Source organism: Merops nubicus, unplaced genomic scaffold, assembly GCF_000691845.1.
Source record: "Merops nubicus isolate BGI_N331 unplaced genomic scaffold, ASM69184v1 scaffold19664, whole genome shotgun sequence".
Taxonomy (NCBI): Eukaryota; Metazoa; Chordata; class Aves; order Coraciiformes; family Meropidae; genus Merops; species Merops nubicus.
Genome location: NW_008605138.1, coordinates 1 through 26,557, shown reverse-complemented (window position 1 = coordinate 26,557; position 26,557 = coordinate 1). Strand labels below are relative to the sequence as shown.

Below are 26,557 nucleotides of genomic sequence, written 5' to 3'. Positions count from 1 at the left end.
GAAAGAAACATCTGATATTTTTTTTCCCCCTCTCTTGTTTTTGGAAGAGATACTGCTTCAACAGAAGGCTGTAGCTGAGGTCAGTGGCTGATGACACCGAAAACAGGCCAAGTGTTGGTTAGTTACCACGACTGCACCAAGCCAGTCTCCTGCCAAAGCAGCCAAAAGAAGGACCACATTTTTCATGAAGGGCAATTAAAACAACTTGTGTGTGTGAGGAATTCTTGTCACACATCTTACTACCAACCTATTCCTTTAAAAATGCAATGAAAAAGTGCTTTATGTGTTTGAAATGACAAATTTGTGTCTGTTAATAAACCATAACGTGCAGTTCCTGGTGTTCTCCTTGTGTCTGCATGCACGTTGTGAGTTCCAATGCACAAGTTTTGTAAGGAGTTTAGAGGTTTCCTACTTGTGTTCTGAGAATGCTGTCTACAAATGAGAGACATTCATGGTGATTTTCACCGTGGCAAATTTCCAGCCTGCTGCTGCTCAGGGGGGGGAGTATTTGCTGGTGCTTTATCATCCTGTCATTAGCACGTCTTGATAAATGCCAGAGTGGATAATTTGTGCCTCTCAGAGGACTGAGAATAATTCCCCTAGCAATCAGGGAACAGAGAGGGATGCAGTTCAGTAGTTCCTGTGATGTCTTTTTAATAAAATTTTGGATTTAAATTGATACTGCAGGGAGGCCAACACGTGTGTGAGGTGGGCAGGAGTGAGAATGATCCTCGGACAATTTGGGCTGAAATTCCTGTGTGCTAGGATCAGATTTCTTAATTTATGCTTAAACTGTTCCTGATAGATGAGACTGGAATATTGTCAGTGATATTTCCACAATACCCCAAACTTAAAGAGCATTTTTGTTTTATCTAGTATGTATTTTTTTTTTTTTAAATTAGATGTATTTTCATTAATTGTTTTCCCTTCCAGCAGTGAATCTTAATACTCCTAAAACTGCAAAAGGGAGTGGTATTGAACAAAGACAGGCAAGTGTAATTAAAATATTATAATTAAATCATCAACAGAATGAATTGCATCAACACAGTTCCATTTTCTGCTCATCCTCAGCTGCATTTTTTTGTGTGTGAGCCTGTTGTTTCCATTTGCCAGGTTATTTTCTGTGCTATAAACCAAGTGGAAAGTATTGCAAGTATACTCTGTGAAATGAATCTTATTTAAATCTAGCTTCCCAGTAGCAAACACTGAAGGTGTTAATGAGCTCACTGTTTCACTTTGAAAAGGAAAAAGAGAAAATGAGATATTATTTTAAATGCAATTATGTCAGACAAGAACGTGTGAGATGGAGGCGAGAGGCACCTTGGTGTCCTAAATGTTTGTGGCAGTTTGTGGACATGGAATAATTTCTCATATTTTGTGTCCTGTATGGACAAGAAATAAATGAGAGCATTTCATCAGCAGACTTCTGTTTTGATAGAAGTCTGCGTGGGCTGATTATTTTTTAATTTAAAGTGCCTTATCAGAATACTAATGGGCAGCATTCTGTTGCAGAGGAGAGTTGGAATAGTCCGTGCTAGTCAAAAATTTATTATTTTAATCTATTTATTTCCAGATGTGCCTTGTCTGCTTTTTTTTTTTTTGTCTGGTGGTAGTAATCTGTAGCTCTTGTGTCATGGTGTTTATTGTATAGTACCCTTAAAAGACAATTTAGGCTGCAGTCAGCTGGAGATCTTGTAGTTAAAATGTGTGATATCTGTAATCTCTCAGTTACTAATCAGATTTTCAATGTGTCCAGGTTAATTGTGGGTGCACAGTGGAAGGAGTGACTGTCCTCTCCTGCCTCCTCTCCAGCCACCTGCCCTCTCTGCCTCACTCCTGTGGGACATCCAGCCTGAGGAGGAGGACAGAAGGTTGCTGCTGGGGCCAGGGGTGTTCTCTGGCAGCTGGAGCTCATGACCACAGATCACCTCTTTTGTCAGTCTTTTTTTGTTAGTTTCTGCTGAGTGTGTCAGGGCTATAACTAGAGACAGGGATGTAGACTTGAGTCATGTCAGCAGGCCTCTTCATTTTCACTTTTGGTCTCATCACACATTCTCTGAAATGTATATTGATTTACAGGCATTGTTGACACTGATCCTGCTCTTTCTTAAAATTTAGAGTGCCTCTGGATGTAAGAAAGATACATCAGCTCTCTGGTCGTGGCTTTGAGACTTAGTGAGCACATCAGGAGAGCAAACAAGGTCTTTGTTGCCTTACAAACATTAAGGAAAATTCACTGACTCTGTCCTAGTTATCTTGCTGCAGGCACAGGACTGGGCGTTAGGAGATCATTGTCAGCTCTGTGTGCTTTCCCACGTCAGTGTGATGGGGTGATTGTTACAGCAGTAAATAGATCCTCTGAGAGGAAGAGCTGAGGTCAGAAATGGATAAATGGAGCTACCAGGCAGGCCTCTGCTTTCTCCCACAGCCCCATTAGGAGCTGTGGCCATCGTGAACAGCAGAGTTGTGGCCGTGCTGTGGAGTGGATCTCAAAGTGATGCTTCAGGCTGGTGCAGGGGCAGTCTTTGGGAGCTAAAAGGTTGCAAGAAGCAACTGTTTTCCTTTTGGATGATCTGCCCTGAGGAGACTGCTCAGTGTGGTAGTCACCAAGAGCTTTGTTCCCCACACACTAATTAACAGCTCCCAGAGCTTCCTCGCAGCTTCCCGGGCAGCACACAGTGTGAAGGGTGGTGGAAGTGCCTGTGTCACACCTGACCCTGCCCCAGCATGGGGACTTCTGAGCATCTTAAGCCATGTCACTCCTGCTCAGGACTAACCCAACCAGGAAGAGTTTACCTCATTGTGAAGGACAGAAACTCAGGATGGCCTGTGGTGATAGTGCTGGCCTCTGCTGCCTCAACAGGAGTGAAACTAGAGCCTGCTCTCTTACCATTATGAGACTCGTGCAGGCCTCCTGTCTTATAGAATATGTTCACAATTTATGTTTGTTTCTCCTTGTGGCTTGGAGGAAAGGCTGCACTGAGAAGTGCTGCTTGGAAGAACAGTTGCTGGTGAGCAGAATTGATCCCTCTGTTGCATCAGGGTTGGAGGCTGCTGTCAGGAGCAATCAAGTCAGCACTGGAGAGAGTGGGTGACTGTTTCCTTCTGCTTATCTGTAATGCTGGAGGGAGCAGCCGTGTTTCCTGCTGGCTAGAGCCTGTGACCAAACCACCTGGGAGCTACAGGGAATGCCCTTTGGTCTTCAAAATGACTTTCTTCCTGGTTTTTTTTCTGTTTCAAACAGCCAAACTGTTTCGTTCTCCTTTGTGCCAACTTCCAACCTTTCAGTTGTGTGTTTTCTTCTCCTCTTCCCTCTCTGGTGCTTTTCAGAACCCTGTAGTTAATCTCAAGCCTTGTGTTCTAGGCAGAGTTCAGTGATGCCAAGTGCTGCGTGGAGGCCGTGGCATTCTCCCTGTAGGTACATGACATACATCCCAGCCAGCAGCAGCTGACCTGCTGTTCAGCCAGATCCATTCCACAAACCTTTCAAATCCCTCCACGGCAGAAAAGTAAAGGAGACAATAAACTTGAAATCATTTTCCAAACCACTGTGCATGTTAGATCCATCTCTATAGCAACTACATAAATAGATCTATCCTGAAGATTAATTTGAGGATATTTTTAATGTCTCTTGAAATTCAGGTTTCTGATTGAAACTTGAATTAGAGTACTTCTGCAGCTCTTTCACTTGAAGAATGCTGTTGGTTGTTAAATTGGACTGTCTGTTGAATGTGATAAGTGATTTATACACTGTATGATATTTTTAATGTAGATGGTAGAGTTGGGAAGATCTGTGTGAGCAGAGAACTCCTGCTAGTGCTGATGGCACAGTGATAAAATGTCTGCAGAGTAGCTGTCTGGAGCAGCAGTCAGCCCTTTTGGGGAGCCTCTGGCTGGTAGTGAAGCTGTTCTTCCCACATCCTTTTGCTCATGAGCTTGAGAAATGAGACTGTGCCTCGCTTTTGGCTGCCAGGAGATCTTCAGAAGCCAAATTTTACAAAAATTAGTGAGGAGTAGTTTCTGTAACCTCAGTGTAGTTGTAGTAAAAGAAGGATTCTTAGGGATGCATACGTAGGGCAGTTGTCTAAACAAAGAGGGGTTAAATAAGAGAAAAATGTGTATTATACATTAAAAAACCATCTGGTTTATTTCATCACTTCTGTCAAGAGACAGATCAGCAGCAGCAGTAGTGGTCAGCAAGAGCTGAGCTGCAGGAATGAATATTTTATTGCATCCTTAAATAATTCTGCTGAGATTTGTAGTTTATGTCAAGTTTACCTCCTTTCTTTTTTCTTTTTTCTACCAATAGTTTTGGTTACTGGTGGGGAGAGGGAGAGGAGAAGGGCTGGGGAGAGATGTGCTTCAGCAGGGTGTCAGCAAGTCATTTAGGCTCCAAATGAGATTTTCCATATGATGCTTATAGTGTGGGGAAAAGGGGAGTTAGGACTCCTATTTTCTGTGGAGTGAGGAACAATTACCTGTCTGATGCAGATGTAATGCAGAACAACATCCCAGTTTCTGTTAGATTTGTACATCCCAGAAGTGCTGTGCACAGCCCCTGGCTCGAGTCACCATTGCTCACAGGCTGATGCCTCTGGGACTGTTGCTGCACCCGTGGAGCAGTGACACACAGCAGGGTGACTGAGCTCAGCATTGGAAAGGAGGCTGCTGAGGGCTCCCATCTGTTAAATCCTGTGCCTTTAACACGGAGTTGCTGCCTAGGGCACCTTTATAAACATCTCCATAACATATTTTTTACAAAAGAATCCATTGAAGGCAGAGGATTGGATGGTTGGGGCAAAAAAAGAATAAAAGTAATTCAAACCAGTGGCAAAAGCAGCTCTTAGGCTTCCAAAAGGAACAGATTATTCACGTGGAGATTGCTTGTGAGGTTAGTATTGCTGGGCTTGCTTTCTTACTGCTTGTTTGATGACAGGCCACTAAAGAACAAGTTCTCTATATAAATACACGTTTTAAGGGGTAAAAATTTTTGATTCCTTACAACCTGTAAAATGTTACTCAGTCGTGTTTTGCTGCTGTTGAACTTGTGTAACTTTAATCCTAATTACTGCATTTACAGCACATTTGTAGGTGTTAGAAGTGGTTTGGGTTCCATCAGGTATCCACTAAATGCTGCATCTTCACCTTTTCAAACAGACCTGGCCAGCGCTGGCGTGTTTTGAAGGGGCTCAGTTCAGACAAAGCAAACCCTGAAGTACAAACCACCAGTCGTTGGTTATTTGGAGGCCTGTGTGTGCTGCTGCTGCCACTCCAGGAATGGTGTAAGATTGTGTTTCTGCTGCTTCCTGACAGGTGATCAACCCCATGGGCTGGGACGCGTTCGGTTTGCCAGCAGAGAACGCTGCGGTTGAACGTGGGCTGCACCCTGCAAGCTGGACACAAAGGTAGCTTCTGATGGACTCCAGGTGACATTTCCACCATGAACACTCGTACAGAAACACACAAAGCAGAGCAGAACCAGTGTGGAAGTAGAAATATGGTACAGGAAGAGCCAGGGTTGTTTGCTGGTGGTTTATGGGACTGTGCAGATGAGTCAGTTTAGAAACAGATGCATCGGGACAAAGCAGAGCAGAACCAGTGTGGAAGAAGAAATATGGTACAGGAAGAGTCAGGGTTGTTTGCTGGTGGTTTATGGCACTGTGCAGATGAGTCAGTTTAGAAACGAATGCATCGTAGGGATTGTCAAGATTTTATTCTCCATGACTTTTAAACTGTAAAAAGGTAGACTATTGAAAGAGTGACATTTCCCAAGCACCCAAATCAATGTGTATGACATAAATCAGCATTTCATTTGGCAAGTTGAATGTTAGTGTGGAGCACAGGGTGGGACATGGTGCACTCTGAGGTCAGACTGAGGAGCAGTGCTCAGCACGGCCAGATGAGGAAGAGATTTTTCATTTGAGACTCAGTCTTGGAAAGCCCTAAGCAGCCATTATTGCTGCTGATTTCAGTGGAAATTTTGGGCTTTACACTGCAGAATTGGGTGTTGCATTCCCCTAGTATTCTGTAAAATGGGTAGAAGGTTACATAAGTAGACATTAATTCCTATAAAGGACTCAGAAAAAAGTCTTCCCCAAGGGAAGCTGTTTGTGGTGCTCTGGATGCAGGGACCTAGCTGGGGTGCCTGTTTGGAGCTGGATCCTTACCATTTCTCATGGAAAAGACAAGGGGTAATGGGTACAAGTTACTCCTGGGGAGATTCTAAGTGGATACAGAAGGAAATTTTTTCACAAGGACAGTCAGACATGGGATGATCTCCCCACCACAGTGGTGGAGTCCCCAGCACTGGACAGGTGTAAGAGTCAGCAGGACAGGGTGCTGGGCCAGCTTGTCTAGACCAGGCTTCTCCCAAGAAAGGCTGGACCAGACCATCCTTGAGGTCTCTTCCAACCTGGGTTTCTACAATTCTGTGATTATTTTGCATTTTTAATATAATCCATCTGCAGCAAGGTCTGGCTGTACAGTTTCATGGTGGTAAGTTTATGGCTGTGCAGCCACCAGAAGTTTAGGATTCCATGCAGCCTCCCAGGATGTATATTCCCACTGCCTTCTTTGTGTTGGCTCAGCTGGTTTTGCAGCCACAGTGTCAATTTGATCAGCCTGATGATCAGAGGGAAGCAAGAAAACTGGTGTTTGGGTTTGGTTTTTTTTGGAGAACCTTTTGTAGGGTGTGTTTTCAGTGGAATGGGTAAGCTGACTGAACTCACCCCACAGCCACATGATCACCAGAGCCAAAGCAAAATCCAGCCAGGACAACACTGCCAGGATTGAGCTGATGGTAAAAGTGTGTCCTACTGCATCATGAAGATTTCAGAGGGCCCTTTGGCTCAACTGCAGTAAAGATAATTAAAAATAATGAGAAGTGACACTTGAGGAGCATTTCCCCCAAACCCCAGTGCTGTATTTGCCTTTGGTTATGCTCACATCAAGAGGAGACAAACTGTTGTTGTGTATACCCAGCCATTGGAATTGAACCCAAATACACCAGGGCCTTGAAAAATTGTTATTAAAGATGAATATTCTGACAGTTCCTTGAGCTTGAGTGTTAGTGAGATAATAGTGTCAGGAGGTTAACCAGTGCTTTCCATTTCTCAGAACTTGTAAGCTCCTGATTTTAAAGCTGATCCCATGATAGAAGTGTTTTAATTTAATAATATTTGTTCTTTTTTTTTTTTTTCCAGTAATATTCAACACATGAGGGAACAGTTTGATGCACTAGGTCTGTCTTTTACATGGGAAAGGGTAAGGTTTTCTTTTTTAAGGAGTGCTGCTTTATTTTCTTGCATGATGGAACACAGAAGAACATGGATTTTCATCATGTTATGGCAATATAGAAGTCTTTGAAAGGGACCAATTCTAATTGTTAAACTGTAAAATCAAGTTCTCTCAAGCTTTTTATCAGATAATCTCTCCCTTTTGACATACATTATCTCATAATCTCAAGGTTTAGGAGAATCTTTAAGTGATTTCAGTTTTTGCATTTGGATTTTCTCTGCTTTTTCAGCTCTTTCAAAGTAGCCAACTTCCTGTGTTAGAAGTTAGGCAATAATTAAAACTTTCTGTAAGAGCATGACTTTCTGTTACAGCACATCTGTTTTGAGGAGTACTTTCTTCAATGTGTATATTTTTATAGTGTACTCAAGGGTTTAAAGCTAGAAACTTGAAAGGGTGGTTTATGTCATTAGAAATTTGAAGCATAAACTTTCTAGGTGTTCATGTCACGACCGTTTTGGAAAACAGAAATTTCCATTTAAAAGACTAATGCATGAGAATCAGGTGCTCACCTTAAAAACCTCTCCAGACACAAGCAGACAAATGGCATAATGTCATTTTCAAGCTAAAAAAAATTAATTTTTATGCAATTGTAAGGTTATTGCATTTACCAGGGGTCAAAGTCCATCCCTACCTTTATATTCTCAGCAATAACTGTTGCTTATCACCTTAATATGGTTCTGAATAGAGTGAAGAGATGCTAATCTTGGATTTTTATATCAGTATTGTAGATCTGAAAAGGAAAAGGATTCGTTTTCTGGCAGTCTGAGACCTGCCATCTCTTTTCTTTAATCTTGAAGGTGAAGTTGTTTATTTGTATCTCTACCATCTACAAACCCTGTTTTGTCATGGTGTGTGTACAGCAGGATTTGCCAGTATCAGCCTTTCTTGTAAGATTTTATTTTCCTTGGTAGCCAGAAAGCTCCTCTGAAAAAAAACAGATTTGTTGTGAAAGGTTCACTGCACACATTCTTGACAATTATTTCCTTATCTTCAAAACTGTTGGTGTCTCAGAGATTTTCTGTGTAACACAGCAATACTTCAAAACAGTGACATCATCTGTGTGTGCTGGATCACACGAGCTGGATGTTGCAGGTTGCCTTTCAAGAGAATCAAGACAATTTACCTCTGTCTGTAGGATTTTGTTTAACCCTTCCACCCTGAAGAAATGTTGGGGAGTTGGCAGTGCTGAAACCCATAGCAGGAAGTAAAAATATGTGGGGGAAAATAATTTGTCAACTCTGTGCCTGTTCTTTGAGGCTTAACTGGACTTTTCTAGTGACCTTTGTTTTGGTTAATGAACTTTCAGAGGTCTCTGAGGGCTTTGGTGCTCCACAACTGGGTGCATGTGGAGAGGGGTGTAGTTAAATGGCAGTGCCAGGGCTCAGCTGCTCAGCACAGCAGAACACTGCCCTGTGCAGCTGCTTAGTTCAGCAGTGAGCTCTTTGAGGAAAGGGATGGGGTTTTTTTGTTACTCTGTGTATGGCACCACACCAGTGGTGTACAAAATACCATGACAATGCAAACAAACCCACTAGCCTTAGTGACTCCTGTGAAAAATGGAATAAAACCACTTTTTATGTGATTTAGATGAACAAACAAAGACTCTGGTACAAAACAGAGGGGTTTAAAATGTAATTTCCTTGGTGTTGCTTAAATGTGCCCCTTCATTATGCCAGAGCATAGTGCTTAACAAATCCATGCTGGAGGGAACCCCTTCCCCTGCCTGACATCCCTCTTTCAGCATGCCCTGAATTGCCTTTTAAAGTGCTAACTTTTCATCTTCACTGCCTGTGCCCTCTGAGGCCAGCTCAGAGAACATGCCTAGATGATGGGAAGTACATTTTTCCATTTCATAAATGCTAAGGGGAGAAAAAAAAAGTGGGAAAATAACAAGTACTGGATATTTCTAATACCTGTGAGGTATCTTTAATACCTAGTGCATGTGGCTGTGCTGAAGAAGCTGACTCTTTATAGAGTCTTATCTGGTGTTCATAAAAGTCCTGCTCAGGAACATGGAGATTAGTTGTAGTTTTATTGCTTGGTAAAATTATTATGAACAAATTCCAGGGCACCTTAGATACCAGAATTTATTTTTTTTTAGTTTCTGGTTTTTTTTATTTCCCATTGTTCTCTGTCTTACAAATCAAAAGTATTTTTATATTGTAGCAGAGGAATTACTTAACCAGTAAGACACTACAAATAAGATGTTATTAAAAGCTAATTAGATTATTTCAGAAAGCCAGGTTACAAAGACACTTGAAAATGACTCTCCTAAACAGAAAATGTAAGCAAACTAAAAATGGAATTAAAGGCATAAAATATCTTGGTAAGTACTTCACTGTAGTGTAGTTTTGAATACTAATAGTGATGTCACATTTTTCCCCTGAAACATGTAGGTATTTTAAGTGCCTCAAGTCATAAATGTTACATTTGGAATCCCTTTGAAAAGGGTGTGATTTGGGGGAGAGATTTAAAAAATAATCACAAATCAGGGAGAGAATATTTCTCTTCTGAATATTTCTGTTTGTCAGATCTAGGGTTAAAAAGCTGCAGTTTGGGGATGTAAAAAATGTCACTGAGGGACATTAAAAACATCTGGGAAAAAAAAATCATGGTGGTTGTGTTTTGGGTTCACAATGATAATATTTGGGGTATTCCAGTGATCAGATTTCTCCAGAATACCCAGACAGCAGGGCAAAGTGCCTGCCACTTCTTAACCATGATTTTCAGGGGAATGAGGCAATATTTTCCAAGGCTGATATCCTCAGCAGCAAGGGCTGGAGAGCATGGAATGATTTTCTCTCCTGTGCTCTGGAGTGCTGTCGCTCTGAACGTGTTCCCAGGGAGCCAGCAGCTCCCCACCACAGCACCAAGCTGCCACTGTCCTCCAGGAGGCAGCTCCTGCTGCCAACAGTTTTCAGTCTTTTCAATTAGTGCATTCCAAGTGACACAGTTTTTTACATAAGAGTAACGTTCCCCTTCTGCTCTGTGCATTAAAAAAGACCAAATCTGTGGATTTTCTCTTCATGCAGATATTTGTCTCTTTAGTTTTGAGTTTGCCATTCGTGCCCACTGCCTGAGCACACATAGAACTGTCACAGCACATAGAGCATTTTCCTAATAAATTTTCTTTTTATGTACATATTACTAATAATCAGTCACCACTACTTGTAATTGAATAAAAAAAGGAAACACTTGATACAAGGCTGCTTGTGTACAGGGAAGATATTCATGCTCTGAAATGCAGCCACTGCCTGACGTTTGTGTTTGTAGCTAATAAAGCATGAAACTAAGAGCCTTTGAAACACAAATATTCAAATGAATTCAGACATGTAGCTTGGTCTAGCTCTAAACCTCTGAAAATCAGGTAATTACCCTTCCAGATGAGCTGGTGCATGCCCCTGAACAACAAAACAGGCAAATAATAGATTAAAGACTGTTTAATCTTCCCAGATAGCTCTTGAAAAAATCTGTTCAGACTTCTTCTCCTTACTACCTTTTAACAAGTGTCAAGTGCAACATGTCTGTCTTCAGGATAGCATAAGACTGTGCTAAAAATGAAATTAATAGTAATAAACTAGGAAATTACTTCTCTCTAGTCTAGTTACATGTTTTTCACAGAGCTGGGTGGATCTCAGAACAAATAAAGGTTTTTATGCAGCCTGTAAATATCACTTTTATTTGAAAGAAAATAGCCAGGCAAGTAGTTGAAGATGTAACCTTCTTAAAAAAAAGCAAAAACCAAACAAAAAAACCAACCCAACCCCCAGTTTTAAGGTCAGAGTTCTGTTATGCTACTTGGCAAACCCCTTTATAAACCCTTTTCTGTGTTTCTGAGGTGAGTTCTGTTAATGCACTGCAAATCTTTGTCATGCTCATACAGTATAAATAGCAACGTTAATATTCACCTTCATTTAAGCATGGTAGCAGCCTAATGGAAGCTTTTTACCAGACATCATTTATTTAATCAAGATCAGTAACTGGAATATGTGGGAAATTATGTTTCACTGGAAGTCTCCACGTGCTGAACGTCAGGAGGAGACCCCAGCACATCTCAGCTTGCCAAGAGGGGTCCTCAGCACCCATGTCATTTCTCCTCCTTCAGGATCTTCAAACCTTCATGGTTAACAAAGTTCAGTGATGAGCTTCAGTGATCTTTTTGCAGCCCAGTGACCACAGCAGATTTTTTTTTCTCAGTGTTAGTCTGCTTCATTCCATTCTAAGAAGTGCCAGTGAGGCAGTGGGGGAGAGAAGGTGCCTGGCATTCTGTTCAGCTTGTGTCTGGTAGCTCATGCTTGTGTAGAGATTGTATAGAAATACCAGCTCTTTGTTTCAATGAACACCCATCCTCTCTTCAGGACCAAAAGCACAAATCTCAATCCATTTTAGCATTTTTGATGACTCCCCTCTGTGTCTTCCCTGTTTGTCTATTTCTCATGTAATTTTGCATTGTACCCAAAGGGATTGTCTCCCTTCTTTTGTGTCTGGTGCTCCAGCAATGAAGCTTCATTGCCTTTAGTGGCATCACACTGGCAGGAGAACTGATGTCAGTGTGGAGAAGCAGGGAAAAAAAATAAAGAATGATTAAATGAATAGTGTTTAGTGGTAGAGATGGAAATCAGATTTCTATTTGAGTGCAGAGCACTGGGATTTAATCAAGCAAGTGCTTTTTATGACAGAGTCTTCACATGCTGTGCTGAAAACTTGCCATTAAATGTCTCTTTCTGATCTTGAAAAGCCTCTTATACACACTTTGGAGGCACATCTATTCAAAGGTCATATTAATTGTTCAAAGCAACATTTCAGCACTGACATATAAAGTTCAAAGCAATGTTTCAGTACTGGAATGTAAAGTTGTGGAAAAAAGAATTCCATTTTTATGGTAGAGTGCTTCAGGTGTCATTTGAGTAGCAGATGATCTTGCTGAAGCCATGTGTAGAGAGAAGCTCAGGTGATAGGAAAGCCTGGGTGAAAGGCAGTTCACATTTGAAGCTGTTTCAAGTAGTTGATAACAGTTTGCAAATGGAATAAATTTTATCAGCAGCTTATTGTCAGCCCTGTAGCTCTAAAATCAGATGTTCCTGTTGATCTGAAACTCAGCACAGGATTCGTCTTCCACTTCAATAAATACAAATGTGGTGCAGCAGAAAGTTTGCAGAAATGTTTCATCTTTAAGCAACTGCAAGGTGAAAGGGAAAACTGCTGAGGAGGGAAATGTGATCTGTTTATTGAGGCATATTTGTGACATAATGACAGCTAAAATACTCAGTTGCACAGTTGTCTTCACTCTGGCCAGACTCTAAAACACTCCCATTGTGCCTGTGAGACCACTGAGTGTGTGTAGAGAAAATTGGGGGGGGCTATAATAATGCAATTTTTTTACTCATCTTTACATATTAAGATGTTTGTTTGAAATACAGATTGGGTTTTTTTTAAGAGCAAACATTGAAAATATGCAACTTTGTAAGCAGCTGATAAGTAGGTTGGTTTTTAATTATTAGAGTTCACTAAAAATGTAGAAACTAAGTTTATAAAAGAGCTGTCCATTATACTGTTACTTGCTGCACTCTTAACTCCCATTCCTCCTTCTTATGTTGTCTTTTATTTTTAGCTGTCTTTATCTCTCTCTTAACAATCCCCCTCATCTGTGACTTCTTTTACCACTCTCATATTCTCTATACTTCCACCTAGAACATTAGCTCCCTATCTGGAGCTGACTTGCCTTTTAAATGGCCCCTTACTTGCCCTTTGATTGTGAGATCCCCTTTGCAAATCTTTTGGCTTAAAAGTTGAACATCCTACTCCATGTTCCACCCCATCTGCCCACGACCTCAGGTCATCACTGTTTTATTTCCTTTCTGCAGGAAGTAACCACTTGCTTGCCAGAGTACTACAAATGGACACAATATCTCTTTCTTAAGCTTTTTGAAGCTGGGATAGTGTATCAAAAAGAGGTGGGTACAACCCTTGGCTTTTAGTACTTTGTAGGTGCACTAATTCAAGTCACTCTTGTCAGTGGCACATTGCTGGATTGCCCACGTTCATTAAGTGGCTTGTGCTCCACTGCTCTTAAAATTGCTGCAAAATAGACTGAATTTTATATATAACCCAATTTTGTCTGTAACTCATATGTAACTAACAGGAATGGGATGGTATTGTAGCATGTCACATCAGAAATGTTCCTTGTCAGGGATCTACATGGAAGTGGTCTGAATATAGAGCTACTATTAGTTTATTTTATAGCTTTGATATAGACTTTTCTAGATCTTAACTTCCCTCTGGTGGAATCCTATAAGATCCTGAGGAGTCTCTTCAGCAGTGACATTTAACTATGTAACATTACTGTGATAGCATCTCAGAACTGACAGGATTGGGTGGGAAAATTGGAGATTATGTGCCTAGCTATCCAAATCCTGGGCCCTCTTTGGGATTTCTGCAATATTACAGGAATAGTAGATGCTATTTTTTCAAGTTAGTGTCTGGCATTTAATACCACTTCTGGGGTATTCTTTTGTGGTCTCAACCCTTTATAATAAATGATCAGCTAAATTGTTCAGCACTGTGAGGAGATGAGTTTGATTTCTTTTTTTCCTCCCCAATATGTTAAGTCTGGTATTTCAGTTAGCCCTCAAAACCCAAGATTTGCAGAGCTGAACACCAACATTTACTTTGCTTTAAATTTTATTTAATGTGTCTGTGTTGATATGGAAAGGTGATTCCAACAGTAATTCACACAGCTGAAAGAAGTTATGTGCAGAAATATCAACTCTCTCCCTTGAAATACAGTTGACCAGCATAATATTTCTTTGTGGTTCTGTCCCCTTGTGTTGGAGATCCTCAGTTATTCATCCCCCTCAGTCTGACTCAACACTTTCAGATGACTGGTGGGCAGCTTTAAGCACCAGCAGATGCAGTTTGCAGCACAGTCAACTGGAACATATCCCTAGTTAATATTCCAGCACCAGCCTGCCCTGGTAGTGTGATCCATCAAGGCAAATGACACCAACTGCATTCCTGGGGTTTCTGAGTTCTGAAAAGATGGATATTCAAAACATCTCCAGTTCAGCCCCTGTCACTGACTCAAACAGATGTTATAGAAATGTAGAAAACTCAGGGGCCCAAAGAGTGTTTCTGGATAATCCTTCTGGTGTCTGATAAGTAAGATTCTGGTTTCAAATGAGCTGCTGAAAATACTTCTTTTTCTTCCTGCAACTTTCTTTTTAGGCCGTGGTCAACTGGGATCCAGTGGATCAGACTGTGCTGGCTAATGAACAAGTGGATGACAACGGGTGCTCGTGGCGTTCAGGGGCAAAGGTGGAACAGAAGTACCTCAAACAGTGGTTTATCAAAACCACTGCCTATGCTAAGGTATGAGAACACAGGTTTTGGAAGTTATGGTAGCACTTAAGAGGTGACTTTTCACCCAGAAATAGTCACCAAGGAGAGTGGTCTTTCCTATATACATGTCTGTCTAATACATAATTATATAATAATGGACTTGATCTATCCCTGTGTATGTGTGTCTATAAAAATTATTTTCCTTGAAGTCTTTCAGTTCACATCTTTAAGAATTCTAAGTAATCAGTGTGGGAATAAGTTTTGAAAAAATCATAAATTAGAGGTGAATGAATGAATTCTGCATTCATACACTGTCATCCCATATTTACCATCAAGTGCTTTTCTGTGTATTTGGCTAGTATTTTCTGTATATTTGGCTAGTATTTTCTGTGTATTTGGCCAGTATTTTCTGTGTATTTGACTGCTGAGCAGTCTTTTGAACTAGAAAGCTGTGTGCTGTTGGACTTCTGGGCGTGGTACAAGCAGTGGAGTCCAGCCTGGCACTAGTGTTCATTTCCATGTGGGTCTGAACCAGAGTTCATTATGACTGACTGCTCTCTAGTCAAGATACATCTGGACCTTCTATTGTACTTTGCTTCATATTTTATTTGATCATCTTTAATTTAAAAGATATTTTCAAGTTATTTAAAAATCCTTTTTTTTTGTATGAGCTCTAATTTTGATTGCAGTGGGACAGCTTAGCTTCCACATCTAGGAATTCTTCCACAAAATTTTTGGCTTTGTGTTCTCTGAGATTAAAGTATTGACTTCTTAATAATTCTGTATTAAGAATTCATCTTTGACCCTTTTCCTGACCCTCAGATTCAAAAGACCAAATTTCCACCATCACCAAGGGAGAGGAAATCCAGGTCTCACTCTGGGACTATTCATAATACAGTGAAGAACTTCAGCTATCTGGCCTGATGCTTTAATTCCTCATGCCCAGAGGGTACTTGGGATGCATGTTTTCTGGTCGTGCTGCCTGTTCTGGCAGTAATTAAGGAACATTTGCTATAGCTGAGGGCAAAATGGAGCATGTCTGCACAATCACAAAATGATCACAATGTTCTGAGCTTTTTTCTTGGTGCTCTCGTCATCAGGTTTCATGATCACCTTTGTGATATTTCAGGGGCTGTCCCAGCTCATTGTTTCCCTCAGTTTTTGGGGCTGGACCTTCACTAGAGTTTCTGCCTTTACTGGTACATCTTTTGTCTGTTGTCTTTATAAAGGTTGTAGGAAATAGTAACTGGTATTTCTGGGCTGTACCTGTGCTTGCACCTGGTCACTGTGTACTTAACTCTAGGAAGGGTGAATCAGCCTTAAATTTTCCCTCAAAAACCAAAAGACAAGACTGAGGAGCTTTTCAGTACCCTAGAGAACACCCTTGCCTTACAGCACTGCTACCTCTTGCTCAGTCTCCAGCCTCCTCTGGGGAGGAGGATTTGTCTTTTCTCTGCAGTCTCTGGCCTAAGCAGTGTTGTGACAGGAGAAGCATCAGCTCTTGAGATGATCACATCTCCCACATGTCATTCTCCAGTGAGGAGGCTCAGCTGATAAGAACATCATCATCTTCCCCCCAGAATGTCACCTCAGGAGACTACTGAAGGGCAGAAGTGCCAACGACCTCTTGTTCTTGAACACCTTGGTGGCATTGTCAGTGGGAGCTGCTTCTGCTTTTCCTGGAGGGGTGAACATTTCCACTGACCTCTACAAAACCTTTATGCATTACTACAGAGGACTTGAACACCTTGGTGGCATTGTCAGTGGAAGCTGCTTCTGCTTTTCCTGGGGGGGGTGTGAACATTTCCACTGACCTCTACAAAACCTTTATGCATTACTACAGAGGACAGTCAGGTCCTCTACAGACCCCTGGAAATGTTCCCCAAATTTTTGTTGTGTGCATGATAGCCACTCTGCAGGATCTCTGCTGGCTGCTACAAGCAGGCCCCTGGGGGATGCCATGCTGCTGCCAGCTCCAGCCCTGGCCAGGTGTTGCCTCCATGCACTCCCACTTCCCATACAGTGACAGATGCCACCAAGCTTCAGCAAGGGGGTTGGATTTTGTTCCATCTGCACCCTCCACTGACTCCCATCTTTGTTGCTGTGGTTCTGGCATGTTTTAAACAGTCTCACTCTGCTTCTTTTGGCAAGGGCTTTAAACATTTGGCTTGGGGAGTGGGAAAATACTTTTTTTTTCCCCCCAAACCTTCAAAGAAGAATGGCAGATTTCCAGGCTCTGCTATTCTAAGTCAAATATCTGATATTAGATAGTTTTCATGCATTGGAAGATAAAGATAAATTAATTCCCTTTTTTGGTACTTATTTTTCCTTTCAAGTTGCAAGAGGCTAGATAACATAGAGTGTTATGTCTTACTTTCTGAAGAAGACTCTTGACTGTGCAGCTCTGAATGGCTCAAGGATTGCAAGCCAGAGCTGAAGCCTGTCCATCAGAGGGAAGCTGTTTCTGAGCTACCACTGGCCAAACACTTCAGTCTCTTGGAGTCTCTGTGCCCACACTGATGTAACCAGGAAGGTTCACAGTAGCATTTTGAGAGAAGCCAAATTACAGAGCTTTAAATGCTACAACTTTGGCTCCTTTTTCTGAATATCTTGACTCATTATCCTCAAAACCCAACTTTGCACACATTTCTTCATTCCTCACAGTAGTCTTCCCAGGATTTCTCAAGGAGTGGTAAGAGACATGAGCCCTTCCTTCTACATCTGTTTGGTTTGTATATTTTTTTCTGTGGATTCAGGCTGTTGACAGTTGATCTGGATCCATATCCTCCTAAACAGTGTAGTGTTGAACACCATGGTTACAGCAATCATTCTTCCTAGCCTGTTCCTCAAGCTTTCTTCCCTACCTCTCTTCCAAAGCACTTGCCAGGAGACCAGGCTTTACTGGGAGGGAGACATTCATTTACAGAGCTAGTCCTAATGGGTGTGAAGGATACAGACATCTCTTTAACTTAAAGATCTTTAATCACTAATAGGATTTTAGGATGATAACATTAGTGATAATACCTTCACTTCAGCAGGGGTTGTTATTTCATGACTTTTGATCTTGAAGACACTCATTTCCATAAAGACATTTCCCAGGCTCACATCATGAACCAGAACCACTACCAGGACAACTCCATTTTCTTGAAAATCTTTGCTGTTCAGAGACTTCAGACATGTGTGCTTCAGAGACTTCAGATGTTTGTGCTTCTACTGATAAATGAGCATAGCAATTAAATTTTTCATGGATCTCACTTCTCTTTTTCTTCAGTTGTTTGGGGCTCATCATGAATATGTGTGTTGTACCTTCTCTGCAGCTATCTGCAGGCACCTGGAGGCTCAGGATGCTACAGCAGTTGGGAGCATTGTTATCCAAGCTAGACTTAGATGATGAATGTTATTAATGGAACTCCATACTTTAATGGGGCTGGAGATTCCAAGTCCATGGTCAACTTCTTTTGCATTAAAATACCCAACAGAAATAGAAGTTTTCCTTTCCAGAACTTGCCTGGCCCTGAAGGCTTTATTCCCCATTTCTGAGTCCATTGCATCTTGAACATCTTTTGTCTAATTCTGGTTCCTTTGAAGGTGTTCAGAGGGTTAAGGCAAGATGGTGCCAGATTAGTGTGGTCCAAACCATTCTGATCTGGAGATGTTTCCTGTCAGTGTAGAGCAGTCTGTAGATCTTTGAGCCATGCTGCCAGAATTTCTGGCAGAACAGACCTGGCCCACCAGGTTCCTGGGCACGGAGCAGATTTATCCCTTCCTTGGGCAAGATGTTCCTAGATTTGGGAAAAGGCAGAGAGCAAAGTGGACCAGCCTTTCAGTGAGTTCTGTGGCTAGATTTGTGTCACTTGCCAAAGTGTCACTGCTGTTCAGTTTGGCATTGAATGAGAGACACTGAGAGATTATCAGATGATAATTGAATTCCTGCACCTTTTGGGGAAGACTTGTATCTGTTTCCCCATTTATCTTTTGTCTGCTTTTAGACTTAAAGGGTTAGTATTGCTTAGGAGTGTTCTACTTCTCCCACCCATCTTTGTCCACTGAGGCCTTAATCTGGTTTTGGCATCTCATGGGGAAAGCCATTTAATTCTGGTCACCTTTTGCTCCCACCCACAATGGTGACTAATATTTCTTCTGAAAAGTTACAGATTCCAGATCTAATGTCAGAAAGCTCCAGCTCCTGTCCTTTCTTCTGCAACAAGGCTTTCTGCAGAGCTGTTCCCATTCCTTCCAGAAATTATCCTGGAGTCTTCTTTAAGGTAATGGGAAAGGATTTTGGAAAAAAAAAACTTTATGTCTGGTAAACAATTCCTTTCCTGTGTAACTTAGAATAAAATGTAAGCCTTTATTTCCTAGCCATCTACCATAGCCAAGGTTCCATTTAAAATACATTTAATGAATCTGCTATCCCTTAATTCTTCATCCAAATTACCAGCTAGCTGTAGTAGCTGAACCTCTGTGCATACAACTGATTTTTAACTTGGAGCAACCACAAATTATTACATGACCCAATTTATACTGTGTCTTGATGAACTTTCTAGTCATTTGTGTTCCTCTTTTTCACCCAATTTCATTTTATGTTTTCTGTCTCACAACCTTAATAAAAATAAAAAATACTAGTGAGTAAATCTTCATCTGCAGTGCTTAAATTACTGGTCAAGTAGCAACCAGGAGTTACATGGCTGGTAATGGGCTGTGAAGTCATCTCCTGTTCCAGGAGTCAGCATTTCATTCCTACACCCACTATTCTTTAGATTTCTGTTGTGTCCATCTGTGGATTTGTTTTGATCTCTTTGCCAGCACAGCACCAGCTCATAGCCCTCCTTGAAATAAAAGAAGCAAGGAAAGCAGAGTTGGCTCACGTGGTGATTTACCATTGGCAATGAGTTGTTTTTTTTTTTAAAGGGCAGAAATCCTGACCATGCTTTAAAGGCTCAGCAGAAAGCATTTTGGTTATAGACAGTAATCGTGGCCCATTTTTTAAGCTGTGAGGTGCCCATGAAATGGCCTAGCAGCTTTTGTGGATTTTTTGAAGAACATTTTAATTGTCATTTTTCTTTTGACAGATTTCTTTGATAAAAGTATAATGCCTTAACTGATGGCATTATTATTCAAATTGTTGTCTGTGCATGTAAGATGTTTAAGCTAAAACATTTAGTTGCTATGGTTACCCAGCTGAAGCTGTAGGCAGATTCATTGGAAAAATCTATCTGTAAATGTTACTATTTTCTGGATTTACCTGTAAATTGCTATTATGGTTTTTTTATGCACAGTCAACCCATTCCTCACATCAGAATTGGTAAGATGGATCTTTGCATAGTCCCTGTTGTTCCTAAATTAATTTTAGAAAACATTTTTGTGTATTTTACTTTTCAAAAATGGCCCAAATAGCCAGAAAATAGTTTTTTTGAACAAAATATAATAGATCAAGTTTTGCCTTAAATCATCTCCCTTTTTTACATGTCAGTAAGAGAGTATATGTAGGTTTAAAGGCTGGGAAAAGTGACATGGCCTTACCAAATTCTGCCACTCTGATTCACACTTGCCCTAGAGATGTTGCTGCCCTTTCTCAGTTAGTGTTTTTGTGTACAGACATTTAGAGCCAAATCCTTCTGGTATTCCACGGAGTGCAGGAGCTGGGATGTGCTGCTGACTCTGTGAAGGGAAAACACCAAAGGATCTGCCTGTTCTCCTGCAGCTTTTCTCTGGGTTTGTGCTGCATCTGACTGCCCTTTGTCTGCTCTGAATAGATGGGGAATTATTGCAAGTAATCACATTCTTCTTGATTTTTTTTTCTCTTTCTGAGGCAGAATGGTAATGAAATGTAATGAAACTGAAGTGCTGCCTTTTAGGATGTTAAGAGTCTTGAAGGCACTTTGGATTTCATAGCATGAGGTAATGCCTCATCACTGAGGAGAGCAAAAGTGCTGGCTCTTTAGTTTTTATGCTTTTTCTGACTTTTTTTCCACTTCCTTTGGAGTCTAGCTCATGACTCTTCTTCCAGCAGAACAAGCCCAATAAACCTTGCCTAGAAAGTCTTCCTCTGGGGTTGGGTGGAGAGCTCTTCCCTGCACAGGGACCCAGAGCACTGTCCCCACAGCTTGCTTAGCACTTCATGGATAAATAACGACCCCTTTGGTCAGCTTGGCCAGGGGAAGTTGTTTGTGGATATCCAGCCCAAGCTCCTCTTTTCACCTGAGATTAAACCCAGCATCTCCTTTGATGCCACAGCAACATAAATCTCCTGTTTCTGTAAGATTAATCAAAGCAGGGGATGCTCAGCGTGAGGTAAAATGCTAACAGGGTTTTAAAGAGCTTTTATATTTATGGAATCAATTACTCCTTTATCCCAGAGATACACTTGGTTATATTGGAAAGGGAATATCTTCTCTTTGGTAATTGCCACAGGGAGAAGAGCTCTGGAGAGCAGATCTGGAGGAGAACACTGGCTTTGCTTTGGGCTTTCAAGGAATCATCTCTTGGCCTCAGTTCTACCCGCTGAACCCAGAGGTGTTTGTTTGGTCAGAAATTATAGGGTAAAGAAAGGGAAAACCTGCTGACAGTTGAGACATTTACAGGGAACTGAGTGTGCTTCAAGTTTTGTCTGTTATTGCTCCTTTTCAAGGAATGTTTTCAGTATACTTTACACATGGGAAGTAAGATTCAAGAGTGGCCTACAACAGAGCAGTCAGAACCTACTGAAGGTAAAAAACAAACCAAGGAGTGATTAAATACCAGCAAAAGCTGTGCTGCATAATCACAGTTGGAATCGTGCAGTAGACTGCAAAATAAAACAGTGGGCAGCCTACCTGTAATTTCCTGTACTTTGGTTCATATATTAAGTTGTATTAAGTGATTTTGTGTAATCTTGAGTTTATATCTGGTTACTCTTTTGGGAGCTTGGTCAAATAAAGTGAAGAATGTCATTTTAATCTGAACAGATTTTGACTATTCCTTTGACTCCTCCTCAGAAGGAAAGCTTTTAAACTGTGTTTTAATTAAGTAGAAGACATTTTTACTTTGCTAATGGGTTGGATACTTTTGGAATGAAACTTTTTACTGACGTTTATATTTTAGCCTTGTTGTTATGTTGCAAATTTGTCAAACTTCATTGAAGTGTCTTCACTAAATAAAAGAGTAAACATTTGGCTTTACAGCTTCTATTGAGATTTTTATTTTATTTCATTTATTGTCAGGGAGGAGTTGAAAAAATCTCACTGAGTATGAAACCAGTGGCAAGCACTGATCATACTAAAAATTTTAGTTCCTGAAGTCAAAGACTGAATTTTTTAGGTGTTCAACAGAATCCTCCCTCTTTGAACTACAAGCAGGGAGACCTTTGGAGTTGAGATACTCTTGGGAAGTTATAAAGCATTTCTGTTCTTTGATTTTACAGACCTTTTTTTTTGTCTGCAGATGGCTAAACTAAGGTTCAGTTTCTCTCTGGGTTTTCAGCAGATGAAGCAGCTGGTTGTGTAAGATCAGTTTTGCACTTTCAAATCCTTCACTTGAGGTTTCAGACTCGGTCATTGTTGTCTGTGATGGACTTTCTGCAAACTCACCTTGATTTTGCTCTGAGCTGGTTGACTTTCATCTTCTAGCTATGCCAGAATTTTCTAGGTGTTCTGTAATAGTAAAGCAGTCCTGCAAAACAGTAATTTATCCTGAATCTTCATCTTCTCCAGCACTGAAATCTTCTTAAAGGCATAAGAGCCTCAAAGTCATCTTCATCCCTGAACAGCTTTGATTTCTTCAGCTTTTTCCTGAGTCTGCCTATCTGTAGATCTGGAAGATGGCCAAAATGTACTTATGCTTTATCTTGACTTGTGTTTAATTAAGATGGGAGTCACTTTTCTTGTAATTAGATGTTTGCATTTGACATTTTCTCTTCCTGAACCGTGAAAAATGAAAATAGAAAGACCCTGCTACCTATTGTGTCCAATTTTCTCACTATTAAGTCATCATCAGAAATTTAAAAATGGAGTTTATTTGATAAGCTCCTTGCTGTCTGCTTGCTGCAGAGCTGCTGCTCTTCCTTGTCCCTTGCAGGATCCAACACTGTTTTACTTCATACCCACAAGCACATCTCTTAACGTACCTGTAAGTCTCTAATGACCCAATGGTCAGCTCCTTAGGTCCCTTAAACTTCCCACAGATCACACCCACTGGGAATATCTTCTGTGTTTGTCTCCATCTGAAGGTTTTGTTCTGTGTTTAAGGTGTAGTCCATTCAAAAGGAAGGCCTCTTGATAACAGCAGGGCTTCTGTTGGGCATGACCAAGGCTTGCACCATCTTCATTTTGTGCTCAAAGAGATGAATTGGAGGCAACAGCAGTATAACAACACCTCTTCCTATGTTCTGATTCTCTTCCTATGTTTTTACCAGCACTTTAGCATTTTGCTGTTAGTTCTAATTAAAGAAATCATCTTAATTTGTGTGCTTATAAAAGCTGAATGTCCTAAATCTTTCTTTCTCCAGGCCATGTTTGATGCTTTGTCCGATCTCCCCGAGTGGTATGGTATAAAAGAAATGCAGGCAAATTGGATAGGTGACTGCATTGGATGCTCTCTTGACTTCTCACTAAAGGTAAGTCAGAAATTTTGGTGCTGCTGCCTTGGTTGGGCTTACCACAGCCCCTGAAGTGCATGGTGGGAATGGGTTTTCAGCTCTAAAAAGCTTGAAGCCTGCTACAAGACATTACCACGTGCTCACACCCAGACCAGCAGAGAAGCTGAGGAACAACACTTGTGAGCTGAGGAGATACTCCCTGCTCTCCTCCTGAGGGCAGGGTCTGTGTGTTCCAGGGCAACATCAGATGCAAATTGTGTCTGTTTATGTCAAAATAAGTGTTCCTGAAAGCCAGAGCATTTAGGGGAGCAGTATCAAGTGGCACAGCATAAAGCAGCAAGGACCTCCCTGGGCTTCCTCTCTACCCAGCACCTTCTCTGGCAGACCCAGGCTGACCTCCAGCAAGCCACTTTACCTACATTTGTGCATTATTTCCTCTGCTACATACAATAATTAAAATAATGAAATCCACACAATTAGGTAGCGATGAACCCACAGAGAAATCTAGATAGAATGAAAGGAGAGGAAGGAAAAAGAATCCTTAAGAAAAATGGAATTATCTACAGAAGGACTTCTGATTTTCCCATTTTTCTGAAGAGATGGAAGAGGTTTCTTGAATCCAATAGTGACAGCAGAGATTTTCAGAGATCTTGGTGGAATTTCAGCCCTTGTACTTCACAACTCTATTGTGCTCATTTACTCTGATCTAACAGTTTAAAAGTGACTTATTTTAACATACTGACCTGGGAACTTCAAATAGAGACAGCTTGAACTTGCTTAGTACCTCTGAATTGCACACTGCTTAGAAGGTGCATTTTTTTTTGTATTTAAGTTGTTTTTATCAATTGTTTTTGAACGTGTCTATCAATACCTGTTGTAGAAAAATCTCCAAGACCTCCTTACACTCCACATTTATTTGACCTAAAATATAAAGCCTAGAGAAGTTTGGTGGAAAGCCTGGTAGCTGAAAAAAATCTCAAATTCTCTTCAGATTTCAGAGGTAACATCTTATTTCTGTTTCTTGGAAACAGGGCATGGATAGTACAGGTTGAAGAGAGGCTTCCAAGCCACTTAAGGGGTTGAGTCTAGTTCAGTAGCACAATGTAATATTGCAGATTAGTTTTAGACTTAACTTTTTTTTATAGATATATGTGGATAAAGTGAAGCAAGACTGTAAAGCAACTTTCTCAAGGACTTAGAAGTAAATTTTGCCCAGGTTTATTCAGTGAACTTCCTGTAGTGAGGATGTTTCTGGCTTTGATGCTCAGAGCTGTGTATTTCTTTCTGCAGGGTGATACAGATCTATCTGTTGCACAAAAAAGAAGGAGAGTCTAAAATGACTGAGATTCCAGTGGGGATTTTTCTGCTTTTTTCCAGGTTAATGGTGAAGTCACAGGAGAGAAGCTCTCAGCCTACACCTATACACCTGAAGCCATTTATGGGGCCTCCCATTTGTACATCCTGCCAGAGCACAGGCTGCTGCACGGGAGCAGCAGACTCAGGGAAGTCCTCCAGAGAGACTTCATCCCCGGGAAAGGTGGCACTTTTCTCACACTCTATTTTGTTGTAGAAGAGTAAGGATTTTACAGAATGATCCTCAGAGATTGTGTGTCAAGCTCTGAGCAGGAGCTGTTCCTGTGGAGAGGAAGTTTTGTTAATTTAGAATGTGGTACGTCTTCTAGTTTTGACAGCGTGGTGCCTGAGATAAAGATTTGACCCTTAAAATGTTCATTACCTCATTATAATACTATGCATACATTGTTTTACACTAATAACAGTAATAACATCTCTTTGGAGCTCATATAATAATGCTGTAAGCACACGAGCACAAGAGTGGCTTCATAAACTGGAGTTATTATTTTGGGTTCCAGCATAAAATCCAAACTATTGCTGGGTGGTAGAAAGTTATTTTTAAAAGCAGCCTGTCCTGCCCACTCAGCTTCCTCTTCAGGAGGCTTTTGGGTTGGTTGCTTTTGGAATGAAATGGTTCCTTTTGTACTTTTTTCAACAGAGGAGGAAAGCTGTGTGCTGCAGTTGGAACAGGAGAAATTCCCTTTAGAATCTGGATGTCTCAGGCCCCTGAGATCTGAAAAAGTAGTGATCAGAAAATCAACAAAGCATTTGTGTTAAAAAGATGTGCTAACCCTATTTTTAAAATGCTGTTACTATTTTGAGCAGATTTTATGCACTGCAGTACAAGCCTAAGACTTCCCTCAGCTTAGCTGTGGAGGTAGTTGAAAAGAAGCTCTTAGCAATCTGGTTTTTAATTATTTTAATTATCATCAACTTAAAGGCACTGGAAAAGTTAGGAATGGGTCCAAATTGACATCTGGGGTTTGAGTCCTCAGAACCTGCAGTATTTGGATTTGATTTTTGAGCCACTCAAGCTGGACATGATAAATGCATTTCAGATTGGTCACAGTCCTCCCCCTGGATCCTTTGTGCACACTGGGTGCCAAATCTCTAGTAGGAACTTGCTGCTTTGGTCAAGAACTCAATTTTTGATTACAATCTGAGTCTCTTTATTCAGGTGTTTGTAATAATTTCTCTAATCATGGAAATGAATCAATCTGATTTACTAAACGTTCTGAGATGTCAGAGCTTTTAAAAATGTGATTAGGCTTTTCATTTTCTTTCTTCTTTTAGACGAAATTGGTATTTAAATGTCATGGGTGTTTAAGATAAACTGAGTTCTAATAGCATGTAATGTTCTTATCACATAGTGAGTAATGTTCTTGGCATATCTCCCATCATATTTTACTTCCATGGCCATCACATTTGTTTTCAGACTCCCTCACTTCAGTGACAGCTGTGAATTTGCTTACAAACCAGGAGATTCCTGTGGTCATCTCAGCAAAACCCCAGTTTGAGAACTACCTTGATACTAAAATAGGTATGTGCCATGTACTGTGTGCAGCCCTTTAGGGGTTTTTTTCATCTGCTGTGGTGGTAGAGCTCTGAACACAGCAGCATTCTTCTGGGCTTGGTTCTTCATCCCTGCTCTTCATTAATGGAGAGGGAAGGGAAAAGTAGAATCTGTCTGCAGGAAGAGATTTACAGGATGATAAATTTTAATGGGAATATTATAAAATCAGCATTTTTAATTAGCTAAATTTGAGGATCTGCATATCTTAAGAGGATTGATTAGCCACAGTGCATGTGTATTTGGCTTCCTTAAAACAGAACTGTGCCATTGTTTGATGTGAATATTTTGCAAGTAACCCAAACTTCTAGCTTTTTTTGTCTCATGTTTGCAAAAATGGTGCTTTTTTACAGAGAAATGTTTCAGACAGTAATGTACAATAAATATTATATGTATTTATATATAATATATGTATTATACAATAA

The 26,557-nt window shown here is 40.8% G+C and overlaps 1 protein-coding gene across 1 annotated transcript in view; it reads left to right on the top strand.

Moving 5' to 3' along the window:
- Positions 1-26,102, top strand: part of LOC103771932 (probable leucine--tRNA ligase, mitochondrial) — a gene marked incomplete at its 3' end in the record, with an annotated part of 30,619 nt that extends 4,517 nt beyond the window's left edge. Inside the window, exons 3-9 of the mRNA XM_008939251.1 lie at positions 5,314-5,405; positions 7,203-7,263; positions 13,161-13,250; positions 14,521-14,664; positions 23,120-23,227; positions 24,587-24,746; positions 25,998-26,102. Of these exons, the coding sequence (XP_008937499.1) occupies positions 5,314-5,405; positions 7,203-7,263; positions 13,161-13,250; positions 14,521-14,664; positions 23,120-23,227; positions 24,587-24,746; positions 25,998-26,102 (760 nt within the window). The remainder of the gene's footprint in view (positions 1-5,313; positions 5,406-7,202; positions 7,264-13,160; positions 13,251-14,520; positions 14,665-23,119; positions 23,228-24,586; positions 24,747-25,997) is intronic.
- Positions 26,103-26,557: the final 455 nt, after the last annotated feature.